Below are 23,377 nucleotides of genomic sequence, written 5' to 3'. Positions count from 1 at the left end.
GACTCTACTTTTCCAGAGAAAAGATCCACTTAGATTTAGAATATAAAATTCAAGCTTTGTGAGCATTGAAGAAGCATGTTATTGAAGTCTGTTCCTTTCTGGAGATCTCAAAGTGCATTCTGGGGTTCTCCAGCAGAGTCTGGGGAATTCCTACTTATTTATGCTGCAACTTCACATCACTGGTGTGTTTTTATGGCACTGCAGTACCTTTTGCTGCATTCTCCACCTATGGATGTAATAACTCGGTCTAGAAGGGAAGAATCATCTCTTCTGAGTCACAAGTACTTTCTCCTTTGCCCCATGACACTTTTATTACTGTCTGTTCACTCTTGTTACATGTGATTGCAATTTTGTTCTCATTCTTCTCATTTTTTTTGAACACTTGGAACAAAGGGATTAGATAGATGCTTTTCATGGAGCACGTGCTTATTAGATGGGGGCATATGCATCATATGCCCTTTCCAGGAATCTAATAACATAATAACAGTGCTTTTAGGGGAAACTGTCTCAAAGATGCTTCATATCTTGGTTGAATTTGCTCTTCCTGGGCTCCACTGGCCTGTCTTATTTGTACCAAGTGCTGCTCACTGAGATGTGAGTGATTTAAGATTATTTGTAGCTTTCTCACGCTAAGTCTGCATTTCATTAAACTGTGTCTTTTTTTCTAGAAAGCCTTGGATTCAAGCTAGATCTGATTGCGAGTCATATAGATATAATTTCCAGAAATGTTTCTGAATTTAGTTTTACCTTTGTATCATCTCATCTGAAAGTATGTATTAAAGGGTGATAAGTGCATAGCACAGTAATTAACTTTTTGTGGGTTACAGGAGTGTCAGAATCTTGCTGCTGGAGGTTCTTTCTGTGTTGCATTGTGTTCTTAACCTCTGTTGTCTCTGTGTTATTTTTTTAATTTATTCCCAGAATTTTCTACTTTCATTGCATCCTGTAAGTTCTTCCATCTTTTTCCACATGGCCTCGATAGTTTACTGATTATCTTACCCACATCATCAGGATCTGTTCTCTGCTTTTGATGCTCAACTGATGCTTTTGCTATAGAACTCCTGGTTTGCTCTTTCCTTTCAGGATATGTTTTGGGCAAGGCCTTCTAAGCTGATTCTTTAAATGGTAAAGACATTCTTAATAAAAGAATAAAATGACTATTCTGTTCTTTTACTGGTGGTAGTAAACACTAGATGTTTTCTTATGATGGAATATGGAAATTCTCTACTTTGAATAATGTTATTAGAAAAGTAAGTGAACCCTTCTGCCTTTTTAAGAAGCAAGAGGTAAAATGCTCCCGGGTGTAAATAATTATTTGTAGCAGCAGGTTACAAATAGATGCTAATAAGTAGAGTTCCTAAATTAACAGTTGAGGGAGTCCAATTTCCTTGTTGCAGATTTCTTTTTATTAGTGCTAATGAAACTTGTTTTAAGGGGGTAATAGACTTATGACAGAGGTGTAATGTGCCCAGCAGTCTCTGTTCAACAGCATAACAACTCAAATTCTTACTGCTTCTTTGCATCAGCACTGTTAACTTTGTTTTTTTGGTAGTATCACTATTTCTGATGATTTACAGTTGTCTTTTTCATAGTACTTTTTTTCCCTTTAAACTACATTTTGGAAGTTTTTAGTAAGTATAGCAGACATTATATTTTTTAACTTGAACAGCTCAACACGAATCACTTCTGCGAAGTGCTCTTCATACTTTGTTAACAAATTAATTCTGGATTTATGTTAAAAGGTATAAGAATCAGTACTTGTGTGTTGATTTGCCATCTTTAAGAGCCTGTGAGCTGTTCATGGCTCCCAGTAGAAGGAAGACACATGCTCATTGCAGAAAGCCCAGCAAAGGTTCATGAAGATTACACTGCTCAAGCCCAGTATCTGTGGTGCTAAATGGAATTTTTCTTAGTTGCAATGCTTAACATTGTAGCAGTCACTATGAAGACTCCTCAAGCTCCTTCATTATTCATCTTGAGTTATTAAAGTAATAGCTAAGATGTGCCCCTAAATGATAAAGCCCTAGTTTTGAGTCAGTCAATGAGGCCTTGTAAGCAGCTTTATTTGAATTTATGGTTACCCTGTCTAGATGAAAGTTTTACCATTTACTATACCTACTTCTTCAAGATGAAGTGTTTGTAAGTGCTCAAGAAAATAGAGTGGCTTTTATCTTCTGCACACTTCCTCAGGAGCTTGAGCTATTTCTTCTGATTTGTGTTGATAACAGAAACTTCCCCACTTCTTTTCTGCATTTATTGATTAATCTTTTCACCTCCTCAAATTATGGATGTTGGGAAAAGCAAGGTATACTGGCTAAAACACATCTACTGTACAAGTCTCATCTTTTCCTAAACAGGGAGACTTGACCCAACTTCAGAATTTTTTTCTTTAGTAATCAAAAAAATTTGCTCCTAACTTTCAATTTTTCTCAACCCCTGAGATCTGGAAATAATTTGTCACTTGTGTTTGAGTGATATTACTTTTTAAAATAAAGGCTATATCTTAAAGGGAGAGGAGGAATAGAAGTCAAACTTCCTGAATTGTGCTTTACTGTTTTATAAAACAAACAAAATCCCCTGAACACCTCCTTGCCCCCAATCCATAACAAAACTCCACTCAAACTGTCTAAGAATTATGATAGCTGTAGATATGTTTCCTGTTGTTGGTGTGTGTTTTTAGCAAATGCACTTTTTCATTAAATATTATGGCTCAGAGTAATGTCTGAACACAACAGATCACTGCATTTGTCATTATTTTTGTTATCACTAGCCTGACCTGGGGCTTGAGGCAGAAGTCATGACTGGACATGAGTAAATAAGGAAATCAAAGTGTTGCTGTTGAACTTAGTATGCAGATCCTGATAAACAGGTTTCTTTTCTTTTTCAGCTGACTTTCTGACCTCCTTGCTATTAAGGATTAAAAATGTTTGTTATCCAACTTAAAGCTACTTTTTGCTGCTTGCTTGTTTTACTGTGAGGATGTTTTGTGGGAGGGCTTATTCTTCTTGAATTAAGAATTGGGGTTTTGAGGGCACAGAGTAGAAGAGACATGACAAAAAAAAATACAAAAAGCTTCCACACTTATATTCAAGCATTTTCTCCATTCTATTCCTCTGCCCTAAAGATTTCTTTTCTTAATGCTTAAACATTTGTGCTTGGGGAGCTACAGGCTGACTCAGCTGGTTGAAGACGCAGAGTTGAGTTGCTTATTGCCTTAATTTTGCTTTTCAGCTGTTCACCGATGGAATCACCAATAAATTAATTGGCTGCTACGTGGGTGACATAACAGATGATGTCGTTCTAGTTCGGATCTATGGGAACAAGACCGAGCTGCTGGTGGACCGCGACGAGGAGGTGAAGAGTTTCCGTGTGCTGCAGGCCCACGGCTGCGCCCCTCAGCTCTACTGCACCTTCAACAACGGCCTGTGCTACGAGTTCATGCAGGGAGAGGCCCTGGACCCAGAGCATGTCTGCAATCCTGACATTTTCAGGCAAGCTTTTATTTTTATCTTTTTTTAAAAAAAATCTCGTCGTTTCGTTGTGCGTTTGTGGAGTTGGGCCTGGAGTTTGAGCAGGAAATGTGTATTTCTGTATTTCTGTGCTTAGCTGATGTTCCCACTGCCTCAGTTATGGTGTTTCAGTGCTGAACAAATGAAGACTGTACTCATTAAAGTATTATTTAACACTTTAACACTTGCAAATCACCATTACAGAAGTCATCGTTGACCTCTGTTGTAGCTGTAGGGGGCTGGAAACTACTTCCAACTTTTCCCAAGATTGTTCCTTTTGTGAATAGATACCAGATAGTTCCATTGGGAAATGATTTTTTAAACTGTTGGCAGTGAATAGAAAGTGCTGATGCCTTAAGATTTTAGGTTTTCATGTGTGAACTGAAATGTATTTGCCTAAAAACAGCAGCTAATTTAAATCAATACTTAGAAAAATAAGCAAGTGTAGACTAAATACATGTGAAGTTTGTGTGCTGTAACTGAACTCAAATCCTTCCCCCTTCCCTCCCCACAGCTAATGATCCTAATGAACTTTTGAGTCTTGAAATGTGCTACCCTATGGCTGTGCTGCCCTTGTTCAAACCCTCTTTGAATTCCTGAGCTGTATTTTTTTAGAATTTTTCAGTTAAATATAACATTAATTTAATTTTAATTTTTTTTAGACTCATTGCTAGACAACTTGCTAAGATCCATACTATTCATGCACACAATGGATGGATCCCTAAGTCCAACTTGTGGCTGAAAATGGGGAAATACTTCTCTCTCATACCCACAGAATTTGCAGATGAGGAAGTAAATAAAAGGTGGGTATTTCATCATGTTCTTTTCAGACTTCACATTCCTTCTGCTGGAATTTGTGTTTGTTCAGTATCATCAGACTCTGTATGGCTCAGAAAGCAGACTCCAGCCTAAAAATATTCTTCAGGACTTGGAAATCATGGATGCCCTTCTTGCTGCATTGTAATTAAAGAATGCTCTAGCAAAGTTGTTTTTCTTTTACAACATCAAGTTCTTAAGAAAACTGAAAAAAACATGAATAGGTAACTGAAAATGTAGAGGACAGAATGACTACTTAAGATTATCCTGTGACTAGACTAAAAATTAGTGTTCATTTCCTCAGTATAGATACATACAGTACCTAACACTGTTGTGTATTCTTCTTGGAGGAAGTACTGTAATATGAACAAAAAGTGAATGAAATTCATGCCATAATTCTTTTAATCTTTGCACCTTTAAAATGTGTGGGAATGTATTCATGTTCTGCTCCTGATTTTTGGGCTACTGTTGTGTTTGCAGCACAGATAATCTTCAGAAAATTGTTTTGTGGGGAGGACAGAGAAAAAATGATTTGTCATAATTTGACTGCTGTTGTGCCTTGGGAAAGAATGCTGTGATTTGGGAGAGGATCTGTTAGCAGGAAGAATGTAGAGAAAAATACATAATTACAAATGCTTGATCTGGAACACTGAGTACTAAATATTAACTTTGTTTCCTTATACCCAAAAAGGTTCTTAAGTGACATTCCCAGTCCTCAAGTTCTTCAGGAGGAGATGGCCTGGATGAAGGAAAGACTGTCAAATTTAGGATCCCCAGTGGTGCTCTGCCACAACGACCTGTTGTGTAAGAACATTATTTACAACAAGAAAAGAGGTAGGTGTTGAACTGAACAGTGAGGCTTTATCTGTGCTTTAATTGTGTGAGTGGAATTGTTTTACTCACTTCTTGAAGTCAGCTTTTAAGACCCAGTGTAGTGGCAGTGATACCTGTGCAAAGACTAAGTTGTTTAATTAGCAAATTCTCATCTGTATGCTGCTGTGTAGAGGAAGGAAATCAGTGTTCCTTGCTTTTCTTTAATGAACTCATGAATTTGTTAATCCCCAGCATGCCTGTATGCCTGGGCTTCAAAGTTATGTAACTGAATGTTAATTCTATTCTGGTTGTGTAAAGCTTTTAGGAGGAAAAGGAAATCATTCAAGAATAGAAAATAACATGAAAATTGTCTCCTGTAATGTTTTGTTCTGGTTTGTGTATTAAGATACTTTCAAAGTGAAGTATCTTAATGCTATTAACTACTACATTCAGTAGCTCAATTTGTTTTCTGCATGAGGCACACAGACATCTTAAAAGATTTCTTTTGTAAATACATGCTTTGTTTAAACAGTTGTAGGCAGCACACATCTTGGCAAAACTGAATTACTTTTTTGTTTCTATTACAATACATTAAACTCATAGTTCATGTTATTAAAATCTGTTAAAGCTTCCATATAAACCCACAGCTTATTGATTTTAGTGGTTTGGGGTTCAGTTACTGAGGGAATCAATCAGACATTAAAACAAACAAGGCAAACTTTTGACACTAAAATGGCCATTGTGCAGTAAAAATTTTCCTCCCATTTCAAATACCTGAGCTCAGCTAAATGTGACTAATCAGATTACCAGGTTTTCTTTTGAAACAAGGATGACGCATTCCTCCTAGTAGCTGCATATTTTTGTGCCAGTTGAGTAAGACTGTTGGTATGTGAGTTATGTGCCTTAATTACTTAAAGAAAAGGAATAACAAAGCCAAGCTGGTGCTGGTTCCAGTATGAAAATTGGCTGTATGTGCTAACACATTTCTGCATTGTATGTGGGTTCTGCATCACCATGTGAATTGAAGAAATAAACTCTTCTGGTGGTTTGTATACAAGTTTCCCTTGGAGTAACAACCACCTTGGAAGGGAATTTCTAGTACTTTTAGTTATATATGCCTATATGTGTATATGCACCCTAATGCTGTTAATATAAATATTAAATTCTATGAATTCAGTACCAAGCTTGAGTGGTTTTACTGAGTTTCAGTGATGGACTATAGTTCTGCTTAAAAAGAGAAAGGGTGGAAAGCATGAAAGGTGTATATAAGACTAGACTTGTGGTCTTGCACATTTGGAGTTGTGATACTGCAGTACCAAAAATAAATGTCTTTTTACCATATGGGTCTTTCTAGTGCTGAAATTACCTTGAGTTTTAGCATTCCAGAGCAGACCCACTGAGGTAAAAGTAATTTTTGTAGTCTCTCTTCATGGTAGAACCATGCAACAAAAAGAAAAAATGTCTGAGGAATTCCTTTAGAATCTTCACTGCTTGTGAGCAGTCCTACAGTAACAAGGGTGTGAGTGTTTAGAGCTTGGGGACTGGGTGGGGAGGAGGGAGTGTGTAAAATACTTAGGCTTCAAGCAAGCTGTAAACAGCTGGGGGAAACACTTGGAAATATGAAGTAAATACATTATTAAACTTATGTTTAAATACTGTACATGTATTGTAAAGTTTGTGCAATCTGGGTACAGCAGGGACCATTTTCATAGTGACCAAACCTTGATGCCATCTGTAGAAGGGATGATTGTCATTTGAAAGCGTTAGTTTTTTGTAGCCCACTTTTTACAGAGCATAAACAGGAAGCTCAGCTTTCACTGTAGAGCAACATTATAACTGGAATTGCATTTAGAAGAGCAGAAGCTCCTCTTGGTATAAAAATGATTTTGCGAGAGCACAAAATAAAATCTTTTTAAAGATGAGCTTCACCAGAAATGGCATCAAACTGTGTGAAGGTAGTTAACAGCTTTGGTGAATACTCTGATTAAATTCACTCTTCCATCCAGAAAAGCTTCTGTGTGTCCAAAAGACCTTGGTTCCTCTAAACTGAAAACAAGAGAGAATTGATTTTCTAGATTAACTACCTTATTTTTTCTTAACTGCTTAGTAAAATTTGTGCAGAACTGGTAGTATTGTCTGGCTTTCCAGAAGCTGGCACAAAGAAAACTGAATTTATTTGTTTTGCTAATACTGTATTTATCATTTTGGTTTTGAATGCTTAATTTGCACATTACTCATCAAGGGGGTGTGTGGCTGTGTTTAAGCTACAGACTATCAGGATATATTAGGATTTGTGTCCAGTGCAGTATGAATAATTCTGGCTTCCTGAGCTTTGCCTGAAACTTGTCCTCTGCATTAAATTCACAGTAAGTTTTCAGACTTGGAAGAAAAACCATAGTCATGCCACATACTGCTTTGAAGCAAAATCAGTCTCCTGTCCTTATTTATGAGCCTGGAAGAGTTATGAGTGTTAACTTCATTTAATGGAGTTTTACTCATGTGATTCCAATTTGTTCCTGCTGTGGCTGAGAGAACTCTGCCTCTTGCTGTTTTGTTAATGTCCATTCTCAGTCACTCAGGATATGAAAATCTGCAAGTGTTACTTTACATAACTTATAATTATCACTGTCACCTACCCTTTGAAGGATAGAGTTCAGCACTTCACATTGTTTTTTATTGCAGTTCTGACATCAAGAATACTCAAAATATGCTTGAAGCTTGGTGCTGCTTATTTATAGACCTTGTGTTCCGATACTCCTAAATTTGTTTGGGTTTTTGTTGTTTGCTTTTTTTTTTTCAGTGTGACCTGGGAATTTCCAAAACTAGCTGATATTTTAAGAGTATTCAAATACTTGCTATTCAACAAGACCAAGTATCAGAATTCTTTTTTCTGTTTCTGTGTGCTCTTTTTGCATACATGCAAATCAGTTGGCTGGGAGTTGTGTGGGTAGATGGATAGTTATGTTCTGTTTATTCCCTCTGCCTACCCAGTGTTTTCCATGATCTCTGGTAGGAGTCTGTGGGTGCTCAGTGCCTCTCAAGACTGAGGTATTTTTAAGGTTTCTGGTTCTGATCTAAAAACCTGTTTTGTTTTGCAGAGCTCTTTTGAGTGTTTATAGCTAAAATTATCCTTTGGGTGGGTGACCTGTTTGTGAATTTCAAGTGTGCTCCTAGCACAGATCCTTGTCTTTGAAGATGTTTTTAGGGGCTCAGCAGGATGGGACAGAACTCAGTGTACACCATTCTGCTGTGGTACCTACAGCCAGGACTTGGACAGGGGATGTGCTGTCCCTATTAAACCATTAAAAAGGAAAAGCAGCTGGAGTCTTCACCCTCCCAGCCGTCAGAACCCTGAGGAGATCTAGCAGATGCTTTGTTGATTACTACTTGATCTATTTAAAAGTGGATTTCTGGGATATGGAGCACAGTGAATTCCATTCTGTATATTTCTGTGGTTTTTGTAGGGTATGGTGCATATTGTCTGCCCTAGGAAATGCCTGGAAAAAAGAAATGTGTTTCAACTTGAAATATTCCACACTCTTGATGTGTCTATTCGTGTCAATAGCAGTGGCTCCTCCAGAGAGATGGCAGAGCTTGTTTTTAATTTTTTTTCCTTTCAATAAAGCACAAATACTCTTAGAGCAGTGTCTCTTGTTGGTCTGCCTGCTCTCAGGGATATTGATGGGATGTACAGTTAGTGGGTACCTTTTAGAAACCCTGAAAGAACAGCTGCTCCTAACCCAGTAATGTAAGCCACGGCTTTTAGAAGTGCCTTTCTCATATGAACTGCAGTAAATCTCAAAATTAACTTCTACTACAATGGTTATTTAAACAATGACTGCAAACTTCCTTCTGCTTTTTCTAAAGCAGGGCAGATGTGTGTATGTGGACATGTAAGTACATATATGGTGCACATTCTTGAGGCAGCAAACTTCAAAGTTGTTGCTTTCTTTCAGTTCCACAGGAAGAACTGTGCATGTTTATTTTTAGCCTTTGTACAAAAACGGAAAGGTTGAGTTTCACAGTAGTGTGAGTTTGAAATGGATCAGTATAAATGCAAAGCTTTTTTGTTTTGAATATTGTCTTATGAAATGGGAGTTTGCCAGGTTTTCTCCCTCTGCTGCCCGTGTTCCTGCTGTGTGAGGACAGTGCCTCGTAACAGCCCCACCTATCTCTTGGTAGCTTCTGCTTGTAGGTAATATTCTTTGTATCTGGAAATAAGTTTTTAAAGCGTCAGCTGTAATTAAAAATTCACAATGGCACATAGCGATGTTCTAGGTAAAATCTGCACGTGAAAAATCTAAAGTATTTATGTCAATATTTTACTAGCAGACTTTTTACCTGCTGTGTTTGGATTTTGTGAGGAAGGAAAAAACCCCATCTCTTAATACAAGCAGTATTAAATGTTTGGGGCACAGAAGGGGTTCAGGAGATCAGCTGTGTAGCAGAATATTAGCCATTTTCTGATTGTTTCCCATAAAATACAAGGACTCTAGTTTTACCTAATCCATCCTGTTTACATTTTGACTGTTTTATGTGCTGCAGACATTCTTTAACAGCTTCAATGCATTTTCCCCTGGTTCACTGCAGGTAAACATAATTTGGAAACATTTGGGGCTGTGTTTTGCTGCTTCATCAGCCCTTGTTTAAATAATGCTCCATAGTCTGATAGCTTTGGGGACCTTATGATTGTCTGATGGTTTCTTGGGAATAGTTGAATCCAGTTTAGAAGAAAAAAAGCAACATTTAAGAATAATCTTGCTTTGTAAGAGTGGCTGAGGAAACAGGAAGTATCAGTGTGTTGCAATGTGTTAGTCCAGTGTAGCTGCACATTTGTGTGAGAATAAACGGGACTGTTATTTATTGAGTCAGGGAGAAATTGATCTGCTATTTCTACATAAAGTTTAAATAAATATGATACTGTAGTTCTCCTTTTGAGAGTAAAGGAGGCCCTCATGTGGTAGAAATTAAAATTGGAGTTCTCCTATTTAGACTTGAAGCAGAGAGAATTGTAAGCTCTAAATTTAAGTGCTTTCCTGAATGAATATTTACCCTTGAATATCTCCTAGAATGGAAGTCACAGCCTTACCCTGAAATGTCTGAGTGCCCACAGCTGGGTTACAGGATGGGTTTGTGGTTTGTTTTCCCCAAAAGGGGATACCAAAGGATTAGGGCTGTTACTTGGTTTGATCTGGGCTCTGATGTTGCTGCTCTGCTGTTGTCTCTCACACAGGTGATGTGCAGTTCATAGACTACGAGTACTCCGGGTACAACTACCTGGCCTATGACATTGGCAATCACTTCAACGAGTTTGCAGGTAAGAGTTGGATTTGTGAGGTGGAAGGTGACTGGTTTTACTGAAAACCCCAACAAACTCCTTCTTGCATGTTCCCTTTTTTTTGTTTGTATATCTAATCCCATGCTCACAGCTGTCAGCTCACGGGATCAGAATGTGTGGATGTCTCATTTTGCAGGCCGGTTGTGCCCTTCCTTTGCAGGTCTTCTAACCCAGAAATGGAAACATCACATCCCAGGTTCTGAAAGAACGAGATGAGTTCAGAGCACACAGCTTTTCACCCTGTCCTTCTGTGGAGTGGCACAGCAGACACAGCCCAGTGTAGTGAAATAATGTGAATATCACTCTAGAGGTGTTTGTATTGACAGTATTCTGTGATTCCACAGTGCCAAAATACAGGATTATATGGTTTTCTGGTGGTTTTGAATTTGTGATCTGAGTACTTGGCCTGTCCTAAAATGAGAAGTAGAGGCTAAGACTGTCATAGGAAAAAGGTGGGATTTTAGGAATAAGGTGGTTTTAGTTTAATTTATTAACTAGTTCAAATTTTTTACAGCAAATGCCCATTCCACTTGCTCCATAAGGGAGAAATGGCCTCAAGTGTGTGCTGTGTTATTTCAGAGCATGGGCCAGCAGGGAAAAGCTACAAAATAATTAGAGCAGATGGAAAGATGTGGTGAAATGAAGAGCCTTAATCTACCAGTTGCTTCACAAACAATGTTACATTTAGATAACTTAAAAAAAAATCAGTGTGTGTGCTTGGTGATTTGGGTTGTATAATTGGTAATTTAAATCAAGTGAGCAAAGAAAGCAAGCTAAATTCTTGTACAAAATTAAATTTGAAAGCTTAATTTTTCATCTGAAATCTAACTCCATCAGTAAGAAAAATAAATGGATAAATCCTTTTTTTCACCTATGAAGAACAGTTGTGCATTCCTTTTATTCTCTATCTAGCCAGTAAAAATCTGAATTATTTTTTTGAGCTAACTATAAAACAAAAGAGTTTAGGTGCTAGGGGATTGCAATGTTCACAATATGAGAATTAATGATAATTCCTAAATTCACTGGGATTGATGATGGAAGTGAACTGTGATCCAGGTTTGGGGATCCTGGCAGACTCCCTATAGCCCCTGACTAAGCACCTCCAGTATAGGAAGAAAAACAGGATAAAAATGAGTTATGGGCTCCTAATTCTGCCAATGCCCTATGAAGGAGAGAGGCAAACTCATAATAAATGATCTTCAAGTGTGAGCATAGTGATAACTGGATATGCATCTGGATTTGGCTTGGGATATTGTGGCATACCAGTCTCTTTTCCTACAAAATACATAATATTTGATGTATTTATGAGGGGTTTTGCTTCATAAAGCAAATACTTTTTCTTAAGCTTCTTCTCAAAGCCCAAGGTGTTGAATCTCAACATAAAAGCAGACCCTGTCTGCCTGAAAACATAAATTTGTAGTGTGGAACACTGTGATTTGTATGTGGGGAATTCTTGGCAACATGTAATTTGTAAGGTCAGGTCCCAGTTAAAGATGTGGTTATTTGTCCACATCAGTCTGTGCCTGTGTATTGGGTTGGATTCCAATGGATCACTAATGGTACTAAAGGGTTTCTAATGGTCTTCTCATTATAAATATAAAGTTCTGATGGTCTTCTTTTGTTTCTCCTAGGAGTAAATGAGGTAGACTACAGCCTTTATCCCAACAGACAATTACAGGAGCAGTGGCTGAGGTCTTATCTTGAGGCCTACAAAGAATATAAAGGATTTGGCACAGAAGTCAGTGAAAAAGAGGTTGAAGTTCTCTATGTCCAAGTCAATCAGTTTGCACTGGTAAGTAACAAACACTTGATTAGAATATTTCAAATGATGCAGAGAAACCTGATGCTCTTAGAACTAATGTTGCTGTTTTCCTGATATTGAATGTTGTCATGTGAAGAAAACTTCCATAAGAAATAAAACTTGGCTGTTCTATGGAAACTTGCTGCTCTGTTGCATATTAAAAATTCTCTGTAGAATATTCCTAGTGAGGGAGGCACTGCACATTCAGAAAATGAGGAGATGAGCAGTAAGTGAGGATTTCTGTTGGCTTTTTATTGGTCTGGCAAGTTTAAATTGGCCACAGCTTATGGTGGATCTTGGTTGAACTTTACCTTGTAATGGTAAGAAGACAAAAGAGCAAGGTAGCGCTTTATGAAGACCTATAAGCTTTAAAAGCCTTTTTTAAAATAAGATAACATTCTGGTAAACTAGAATATTTTGATTTTATTTATTTTTTCTATTGAAAATGAATGATGGATAGGTCACTCTAGAGTTTCTTGCTGATGGTGTTTTGCCCAGATGTGATGAGAAATGTTACAGCAAAAGTGCTTGTATTATTTTCCTTCTTCACAATAACATTCCCAGCTATTTGTAGGAGGAATAAGGCTGAAGTAGCCACTTTGGCCTTACTTTAGTCTTCTTTCTTACAAATTCAAGCACCCCTCTGTTACTCTAGTGCCCTCAGTTTTCTGGCAAAAGCTGCTGGTTGCAGTGAGGAAGTATGGTTAGCAGGAAGATGATTATTAAACAAGCTTTAAAAGCAATGGCTTGTGTGCTGCTATTCTATTAAAATGTTAGTTGTTACTGTTAAATTCAGCTGTCCCAATCATTTGGGAAAGTTAGAGCTGCAATTAAGCAGGCTGGTGGTCTGTTTGAGGATACAGTACACTATTTTTTGTCAGTTTTAAACAACTCTCACATTAATGTTTAAGAGGATAGAGTTGTGTTTAGAGAAGAGGTCAGGACTTCCTTTAGACTGCCCATGATGCACAAACACTCTGTGACTCCTGTGTCAGTTCATGTGGGAAGCTTTGTTAAGGGAAACTTGACATAAAGTTAATGGGTGTTGATATAAATGATGAACTGCCACTCTCTGGCAAAGCTCTCTGAACTAGAGGTACAAGATTCACATGGACACAGATTATTTGCTGTTTTGAGATGTTTTCAGGTGTGTCCATGGATGCCTACTAAATTCCTGCTCAAATTTTACATGGAGGATTCAGGAAGTCAATTTAGGCAATTAATATGAGCAGTCATTTACTGAAGGTCAGTGTCTGTCACTGCCTGCCCAGAAATGTCTTCCACAAGCACACTGTCAAGCTTGTGGCCATGACATGTTCATTTTGAAATATATTAACAGTCACATCATTAATGTAATTCATATTTCCAATCTGAAAGTGAACAGAGGCCTCCAGGCTGCTTCTCTGGACTCCTAGTGGAAGTAAGTCTGGAACAGATGAGAAATTTGTGTAAATGCTGATGAATTAGAGGTTTTCTTAAAGCACTACACATCTTTGTCCAAGTCAGCAGTGAAAGTGAGTGTAATCCAAAATTCAGAAGGAATTTCCTGTTTGCACTAGAGTTCAATACATGTGGAATAATACAAATTTAATTAGCAGCAGTAGAGATGGTAGTTTACATTTCTGTGCATTTTTTTAGCGTGGTGTATATAGTCATACAACCATCTACTTAATAGGTAACATAGCTTATAAATGCAACACTGTTTGTCTTGAAAATGGCACACAGGGAGTTAGACTCCAATGGATTTCCTCATCTGCTTGTGAGTAATTTATTCTATAATAGTGCTTATAAATCTCTTGGGTAAAGAGAGATCAAGTAAAACAAAAAGATTAGGTTTTGAGTATTCTCTTATAGATAAAGTTTTGGCTCTGTGAGAATATGTTTACATGTTAGATTTAAGATAAGGTTAATTTTTTGCTGCTAAATCTTTTTCTTTCAGGCTTCACACTTCTTTTGGGGACTGTGGGCTCTAATTCAAGCCAAATATTCCACCATTGATTTTGATTTTCTAGGGTAAGTGTGCTTGCTGTGTACAATCGTGGGATACTAGAGGGTGGAAGGGACTTGTGGGGCTGTTTAGTCCAACACCCTGGCTATGAGAAACTGAGATGTGAGCAACACACCTGACCTCTGTGATGGCACAAAAAAAATCTTCATTTTTAAGGGAAAACAAGGCAGTAAAAGTTGTCTGTCAGTGAGTTTTGTTTCTAAAAGTTCTCTAAATTATGTGTCTGTAGGCTAAATCACATGGTTTGCAAAGCAAGGAACATAATGTTTTTGGGTATTAAGTATTTTTTGCTGGAGAAGCAAAGGCATAAAAACCAAGGTGGTCAGTGGGCCGTGCTGTGAGATACAACAGTGAGAATCAAAGATATAGTACAAAAGAGCTTGATCACTTACTGCATGGACTGTTGACCCTGGAAGTTGCTATTCTTGTTTTAAAGTCTTTGTACCACCAATGAATGTTAAGTTCTGCTTTGGGTAGGTACCTGTGTCCTGGGCCTTTTTAAAATGGTCCTTCATGGCAACAGGCAGAGGAACTAATAACTCCATTGGGGACTGAGCAAGGTGATAAAATCCATCATTTTACCTGGCAAAAGGTCCCACTTATTTTTTGCACTGACTAAGCCAGTTTACTGGGCTTAATTATGTCATTTTTGTGAATAAGACTGATGTGGATTCCTAATTATTCGAGGCTGCAGGACCTGGCAGTCACCACTAGATGGAGAGAAAACACCAATGATAAACCTCAAAAACGTGTCAGCTTTGACACATTCGTTTTTATTATCAAGATCAAATTTCTGTGGCATTGTACTCCATTAAGAACAAACAAATAGTGAACCACTGTCTCGGAAAGGCTGATTTGGAACAGGGACTGGACAGAGCTAGAGAATAAAGCAGATATTTATTGAAAGGTCTTTAAGGGTATAACTTGGGCAGGACAAAAGCCTGGCCAGGGCTACAGCCAAGATGGACCCAAAATGGTCACAAAATGGACAAATGGTCACGAGATCACACACTTCTATAAGTTTTGGTCCATCTGCATTTTGGGTTAATTGTACAATTATCACTTTGGGTTGTGAAGCCTCATCCCTCTTGTTTTCTCTCTTCAGTCCCTCACTGTTTGTGCTTTTGGGCCTGAAACTTGTACTCCTTGGTCTTCAGCAGGAAAAGGATTTGTTTTGTCTACCTATTCTCTGAAGAGAGCTTACTAACACTTAATATGAGGCTCAGAGCAGAAAGCAGCACAGAATCTGAAAAACATGAAAGCTAAAATTAAGGCATCATGATAATCCTGGAGCAGCATCTCTTTTGCAAGCTGGGATTGGGAGGGTCGTGCAGAAGTAGCACTATAATATCATTGTTCTTAATTTCTTCCTTTGGCAGCTGCTAAGAGTCATTTTGGAAATGGGGTGCTGGGGTCAGTGGAGTTTTGATTATTCCTGCTTAGCTTGGGTGTTGTCATGTGAGGAGTTAGCTGTTCCTAACCTCTGACTCTCTCCCTCTGACCAGGTATGCAATTGTTCGGTTTAACCAGTATTTCAAAATGAAACTGGAGGTGATGACGTTAACTCTTCCTGAGTAACGAAGAGGAGCACTCTGACCAAGTGGATGGACAACCCCTGAATCTTTTCTGAGAACAGATACTGGAAAAAAGCTAAACATTTGTTGAAGTGCTGTAATGCTCACTTGGTGGTTCTTGCTTTATAAATAATGCCTCTAGACAGTCCTTCAATGTTAAATTTATTATGAAGAACATACGTACTGCTGTTGATATAAAACGGATTAGAAACTTGCTAAATCTATAAAAAGTTGTAGAAATGGCAATTTAATCCTTCTTTGTAATTTAACATATGTTGTATGTGAATTATTTATTATACTTTTAACATGATTCCGTTGCTGCTTTCATCGGTTTTTGTTAAAGTTGGGTGCAGACAGTGAAGTTGTTCCAAAGGATTCATTTAACAACTTATTTTATTGAAGTTGCATTCACTTATGCTGAAGAAGACATGTCAGAGACAATTCTTCTTTTAGGGGCCTATGAGCAAAAGGAGTGACAATAGACTTGTGAGATCTCTAGTGTGGTGTAGCTAGGGAGAAGGGTTAGGATGATCTTTATTTTTCTCCCCTTTTTTTTTGTTTTTAAAGGTAGCTTTCCTTATGGTGGTACTTTACTTTTGCACAAGAATCAAGCAGCTTTTTGAAATGATAAATAACATTTTTATTTTTTTTTTAATTCATCTTACTGAGCTGTAGAACTGTTCAAGCTCTGTTACCACAAGATTCTCTGAGGATATTGTACCAGTCACTGGTGTTAGGTGGACAACCTGCCATCCCTAACTTCTGTGGGAAAGCTGCTTGTTGGTTAAGTGTACTCTTAAAATCAAAAGACCACTATTCCAAATCTCTCTTCCTTTTTGAGACTTGATTCTAGATTGGAACACTGTTCTGTGTCTGTATCTGTTGTGCTCCAGTGGCAGAATGGACTGTTGGACCAGAGACAGGAGAGCAGAGATCCTGGGGAGCAAGACAGAGGTTTACAGTTCCTGGATGGATGACAACTTTCTGCTTTGTCGCCTTCTAACCTTGGACTCTTTAAGTCTTAAATGCCTGCTCCTGTAGTTGTGCAGATTCTGGTATGTGTGGTGGTGCTTTTTGGGTTTTTTTTCTGCCAGCAAATTGCTTTTCAAAGCCTCCAGTTTGAAGGACAGCATGGAAAAGTGTATGACTTGAGCAGTGAGGCTTTGATCATCACACACATTATTTCTTCAAGGTTACACCAAGAATGGTCTGGATTACAAAATGTTAACTGCAAAGAAAACGTTTACCTGATGGAACAGTGCATGAGTTTGTGTGGAAAAGAGGCTTTAACTCTGAAAGGGAGAGTGGGATTGGGGGCAGGAGACGGGAAAGAACCCACAGCAGAAAACCCAAGCCCAAAAATGCAGTTTGGGGCTAGGCAGGCATGAACTTGACTCTGATGATACTCTGAAAAACTTTGCACTTTGGTCACATAAGTGCCCACATGTACAAAGTCTGTGCATGTGCATGAACACATGCAAACACAAACTTACGTGGGGAGTCTGTTGTGCAGACTCCAGCAAAGATATTTATTCAAAATTGCTTTATGGCACATGGCAGTGTGTGTACGTGTGTATGGTAGGTACACACGTACATACATGTGTGCTTTACAAAAGCTTGGAGTGATTCAGGACAAAGAAAAGTCATGTGAATGAAAAATCTTCACCAATAAAGACCATTTCCAATGGTATTCTGTTGTTTTACAAAAGCACGGTTTAGGATTTGTTTTTCTTCTTGTTTATATCAATCTCTGAATGTTTCCATTTTATTTTTATTCAGTCAAAACCTTAAAAATCTTTATACAAGTGGGAGAACTGGGATTTTTTTTTTTTTGTAACTTGAAATGAGGTAACCATTTTCATTAGCTGGAGGCTACTATACTGGACAAACTCTCTTTGATTTGAAACAAATAGCTAAATAGACATTTATAATTTACTTTGTAGCAGTTATCAAGGATGTTGCTAGAGCTCATGAAGGCACTGAAGACCTTAATCTTCTGTACTGTCTCCCTATGGACTTTATTGACATTTGATGAATAATACCCTGCTGTCTTGTATTCCCTTTAAGTTCAGCAAGATGTCCTTGGAACTAAGATTGCTAAAGATTTTTGAACTCTTTGTTACTCTTTTCTTCCAAGCAGTGGCTTTATTTCTGACAGTGTTGCTTTGTATTTATGAAATACTTTGAAAGAAGGCTGTGAAGTTCATTTGGTCTTGGGAAATCCAACACTTGACAGATCCTGAGTTTCCCAATGGCTGGCAAAACACATTCCCTTTTCAGGTACCAGTGCTACTTAGGTTCGGAGTTACTGTAATTTTTGTCAGTAGTATTTTTGTTTGTACAGCTCAAGTAGCAATAACTGCAGGAGTGGAAGTTTGCTTCCGCAGAACCAAAGCTTTTCCTGAGTGCAGCTCAACCTCATCCTTGTGGAGTGAATCCTGTAAAAGCACTTTGAGGCAGGTAGCAAATAGGCCAAGCTTTCCCTGAGCCACTTTGAAGGAGCACAAGGACTGTCACAGGTTGCAGTGTTGACTTTGCAGTACTGGTCAAGGCTTTACGTTTGCACGTTGGAATTCGCTTCAGGCACTTCCACACTGCTCTGCATCAGCTTTCTCTCAAGAGGAGTGCAGGTTAAACCCATTTGTGATCAGCTCTGAGGGAATACTGTACAACACCTCCCAGTTACCTTGAGCCTTGTTCCACATCCGTTTGAGCCAGTAGCACTCGGATATCCTCGTTTCCTGAGGAATATCTGCAGCTGCATTAAGTTGGAAGCAGTAATTTGCATTGCAGATGATAAGGTAGCTTGAAACTGTGAATACAGGACATTCTGAATGTAAGTTAGGTACTAGAGAACATGTACTTGTTTCACTTAATTTATCTCGGTCTCTGTGATAGCAACATGAAGATATTTGAAGTAGGACAAAAAAAAAATGACTGAGCTCTAGAAACATCCTGTAGTAGTTTTGACTGTGACTTGCCAAGAAGATACTCTGTTGCCTTTGTTGAGCTAAGGGCATGAATGCCAAAATTAATAATTCTTGCTGTAGTTAAAGCTATATTGTAAATATAAAGAGGATTATTAATCTGGGCTTTCTTGCAGAAATAGCATCAAGTCAATAGACTGTAGTGGCCTGGTTGCTTTTGTAAAGCAGAATAGTGTGATTTTTTTTCCTTCTCATTTCTGCAGTCAGATCTGGCTAATCCAGACCTAATTTCTAGGTCACCCAAGCACTAAAGATTTCTGAATGGTCACTAGTCTCCTGTCACATAATTTTAAACACCTTCATTAACAATTGTTGATTTGCTTTTCAAATGGACGTATGAGATTTGCATTAACCAGGTCTGACTGTACATGTATATACAACAGTGTAAATAACCATTTGTAAATTAGTGTGAATTGTACTTTATCTTGCATTTATGGACTTTGTGTATTGCATTGTATTCTCTCCTATTTTGTAGAAATCTTGATGTAAAGAAGAAATCTAACTCTGTGTGTGGACTTCTTTTGTTAAATTGATTTATAACGGAGCATAATACTTTCATGTTAAGATATCCATTTATAGCCTTGGACACCCAGTGTCTTTTTTCCCCATTAGCTTTTTGGAAATTTTGCTCTTGGGAACGATTCTGGGAATAAGGAGATTTATACAGTACCTACATTAAGAGAAAATCTGTTCTAATAATAGGGCAAACCATGTGTCAGAGGTATATACAGTGCCAGTGGGATAGGGAAAGCTGTGAAAATTGTTTATTTAAACTTCAAAAAAAAATTCCTGTACATTGTTAAATGCTGTTTACTTCTAAACTAAGGGTGTTGGATTGAAGCACTCCTGAAGGGTGTAACTCCCATGAGGACACTGACTGAGGTAGCTGTGATTGGAGTCCCTCAAATGCTTTTGGTGGGTGTAGCCTTCTGATAGGATTAGTCCCTAACTTACAAATGCTTATGCTGAGTGCCCAAATCACTCATATAGTTCTGTCAATTAGTTTACCTCAACATTGGTACTCCTTTAGTGTTTAAAACTTATAGCTGAGATATTTTCCCTGTGTGTGATTCCCTCCCCCTCCTCCTTGTGCCCACAACCCTACTTCTTTTAGCATAAATATGAATCTAAATTCTCAGTTTCCATGCTTGGCTTATCACTATTTCCTTTTGGACTAAAATTACATTCTGCTTTGTCAGTACATGACAATTCTCATCAGAATTCTTTTTGTGTAAAAAGTCCCTTTCTGAAGAGGCCTTGAACCTTGCAAACTCAGAAATAATGAGGGTTAGTTTTTTTCCCTGACTGCATTTCATCACTGTTGCCTTTCATTGTCTGTTATGAATTCCACTGTGTCCTTCAAGCTGTTAGTTTATTCTTCTCACTGGTGTGTTTAATACCTCGGCTGCAAAATTCTGGTTTGCAAATCTTGTTCTCCATCTGACAAATTGATCTTGGTGCAGTTTGTACAACCTCTCAGCCTTACCTGTGGTGGCACTTGAGGTTACAAAGGTCCTGGGAAGTGAGTTTGTCCAACAAGTACTAGTCAAGAGGAGGGATGGGCTTGTTAAATGTAAGTAAAAAGAAATCACTCACTTGGAAGCTCAAGTTTTTGCTGTAGCAAGGTATTGAATATGCTTGTTTACTTTCATGGTTTAAGGACAAGAGCAAAGGGTAACGTTTATTTCAGAATGAAGTTCAGATTTTTTTAAAGGCTTCGGTAGGTAAGAGAAGCTTACAAATACTCTTTTGTTAGTCATACCAAAAGAAATCTTAAAATTGGGTAACTTTTTGATTCAATAAAACCTTGTTCTAAACCGCAGTGACGCTGTAATCTCTTGTTTTGGGCAGTCCTTGTAGTTAGCAGAGCAGGTTGACCATGTCTCACGTGTCTGTGTTTTAGGTGGTTGTGTGTCCCGTGTTTTCATGGTTTTTGTTTGTTGTGTTGTAAGATTGCTAAACTGCTGCACTCTCCACTGTCATCTTCCACAGCAGGCAGGCTGTGGTCATGGCAGTGGAGCAGAAGACTTTTCTCAGACCTTGAGGGAAAGGCAGGGCTGATGTGGAGCAGTCTTGCAGACGGTTTTTCTTCCCTCTTGCTGACTGTGAGTGGCAAACTGATTGTTTCCAACAGCTGTGAAAGATGGGAAAAACCAAGACCTCTGAGCTTGTGCAAGGTTCCGTTAGCCAAACACAGGATCTTTAGGAAAGGGGCTCTCAACAGTGAGAAATCACACCATTCCAGATGGAATGTGTTGGATTAAACCAGACTTGGTGGCTTAGAGACCTTCAGTGGGAAGGAAAATGTGTGAAATGTGTGCACAGGCTGGTTGTAAGGAGCTGGTTGTTGTTCCATCCAAGTGAGGTGCTGAGACACTGGAAAAGGCATTGTTTGATTTTTAAATTTTTTCTTTTGAAGTGACTTTAACAGTTGGTCTGATCTGTAGAGATGATGTAATTAGGAAACCAGTCAACCTGGGGAGAGAGGGAGGAGACTGTTCAAAAAATCATTAATAAAAAAGGAAGCACCTTTGTAGCTGATTTATTTGCAAGACATTGTGTTTTGGGCTTTTCTGTGTATTTATTAGTGCCCTGCATGGTGTTCTGCACCAAGTTCTTTTGTAAAGAATTTTATTACTAATTGGAAATGTCAGAAAACTGACTGGGATGGCCCTGAAGACCACTTGGATCTTAAATGGCCAGGCTTCACCAGATGACCAAAGTTTTGGTTCAAGGTTTCACAATCTGTTTCTGCAGCCTTCTAAAGTTGTCAAGCTGCTATCACAGTTTCCCTGTGGCGTGGAGTTTACTTCATGGGCTTCCCAAATATCATTGATTTGATGTTTATAGAGATGACACAGAGAGAAACTTCATGGAAATGAAAAGGAAAGAAAAGCAAGTTATTTGAAATATAGCAAGCAAACTTTGCTACCAAATGCTGAAATAACTTCAGGTCCTGCACCAGCCTATTTTTGTGGCATTGCAACTGTGTTTTTCCTCTGTTAAGTGGTTTTGGGTTTTTTCCCCACGTAGAGACCCATGCAAAATGCAAGATGAAAGAGACCTTGGAAGAGAAACGTGAAAAATATCGTATGGCTAAAATATAGTGTGAACTAGAGAAGAAGTATCTGTTTCTAAATTTTTAGTAGTAGTAATTCCTTAAGTGTTATCAGAAAATAAATGTCTAGTCTTCAGTGTGTGAAAGTTCTTTTTTATTTTTGTAGCAAGTTTCCATTTCCCATTTTGTATCACAGTGTGGTAGTTGGTGCTGCTGCTTTGTACACAAGTGCTTTGGATAGTCTCAGCACAGAGAATGTATCCAATCTCTCTAAGGTGTGACTTCAAGTTAGAGCCACTGGTTCTGAGCCTCTTCTCTAAAACCCTTCGAACACTTGCAGACACAGGGCCACAGCATATTAGGAATATATTCCATTTTGTGTCATTTTCTTTGTTACTGCGGATTCTTCAGTGTTCTTTTAAGCACAAGTCCACTTGTGTCCTGTGAGTAAACTAAGCTCAATTTATAAAAGAGCCTTTGTCATCTTCTAGCACTGTCATCCCCCAAAAGAGTCCCCATGCCTCTTGTATGTTGTGGTATTTTAGGTGCATCATTTATTCATTGGAGTGAATTGTATTTCTTTTGAGCTAAATGTGATTGAAAATATTCTAAGGCCTTCTACCACTGATTAAATGAAGTAATGTACCTTTGAAAGAGATTTATATTGTGTAAATAATTTCAAACTGCAACAATAAAGTTGGTTTCTAATGGCGCTGTGAATATATATTGTGATGATTTCACTTTCCCCAGGTTGGAAAACTCTTGATACAGAATAGTCAAGAGTTCTTCACGGGTTTTGACTTGTGTCCAAATGCATACCTTTCCATGGGATTGACAACACAGCTAAAAATCAATGTTTTGAGCCAGAATTTGGCTTGCACAAAGTTAACTGCTAACAGTTTTTCATCTCAAATGGGCTTGGTCATTGTCTGCTGAAATTTCATGTGGGAGACAGCAAGTAGATGGAATGTGGCTGTCAGGAGGGATCACTGCCATTGAGGAAAGGGAGGAGAGCATGCGAAGTGAGGGCTGCACTGAAGTTTATTTTATGCCTCCTAAGTGCTGTTTGAACTCTGAGGGACCATTTTCTAGGCTGATCCATGCTGAAAACAAGCTCTGCATCCAGTGCCAGTGGCACAGGGTTGGGATACTTGCTGTGGATCTGCTGGGATGCGTTCAAGGCCAGATTGGATTGGGCCCTGAGCAGCCTGGGACAGTAGGTGTCCCTTCAGCAAGGGAGTTGGAACTGGGTGATCTTTTAGGATTCCTTCAAACCATTCTGTGTTTTCAATTTAATAGAAAATACTCAAACTGTGACTGGGTTTCTGGGGTTACTAACCCTACTGAATTGCTGCTGAGAGGCAAGAGATGGTGCTTCTCTGGCATCCACAGCTCAGATCCTCAAAGTTCCACAGGGAGGGCGAAGCTGTGGCTGATCATTGTTCACTGTTGTAGGTGCAGTGGAAAGGAGAT

General features: G+C 38.4%; 1 protein-coding gene across 1 annotated transcript in view; it reads left to right on the top strand.

Moving 5' to 3' along the window:
* ETNK1 (ethanolamine kinase 1) overlaps positions 1 to 22,616 on the top strand; it is a 28,337-nt gene extending 5,721 nt beyond the window's left edge. The window contains exons 2-8 of the mRNA XM_063395255.1: positions 3,232 to 3,491; positions 4,172 to 4,312; positions 5,017 to 5,159; positions 10,372 to 10,455; positions 12,108 to 12,268; positions 14,217 to 14,290; positions 15,791 to 22,616. Of these exons, the coding sequence (XP_063251325.1) occupies positions 3,232 to 3,491; positions 4,172 to 4,312; positions 5,017 to 5,159; positions 10,372 to 10,455; positions 12,108 to 12,268; positions 14,217 to 14,290; positions 15,791 to 15,863 (936 nt within the window). The 3' untranslated portion in view covers positions 15,864 to 22,616. The remainder of the gene's footprint in view (positions 1 to 3,231; positions 3,492 to 4,171; positions 4,313 to 5,016; positions 5,160 to 10,371; positions 10,456 to 12,107; positions 12,269 to 14,216; positions 14,291 to 15,790) is intronic.
* Positions 22,617 to 23,377: the final 761 nt, after the last annotated feature.

Source organism: Prinia subflava, chromosome 4 (assembly GCF_021018805.1).
Source record: "Prinia subflava isolate CZ2003 ecotype Zambia chromosome 4, Cam_Psub_1.2, whole genome shotgun sequence".
Lineage (NCBI taxonomy): Eukaryota > Metazoa > Chordata > Aves > Passeriformes > Cisticolidae > Prinia > Prinia subflava.
Note: the sequence above shows the minus strand (reverse complement) of the source record. Positions and strands in the feature narration are given on the sequence as shown.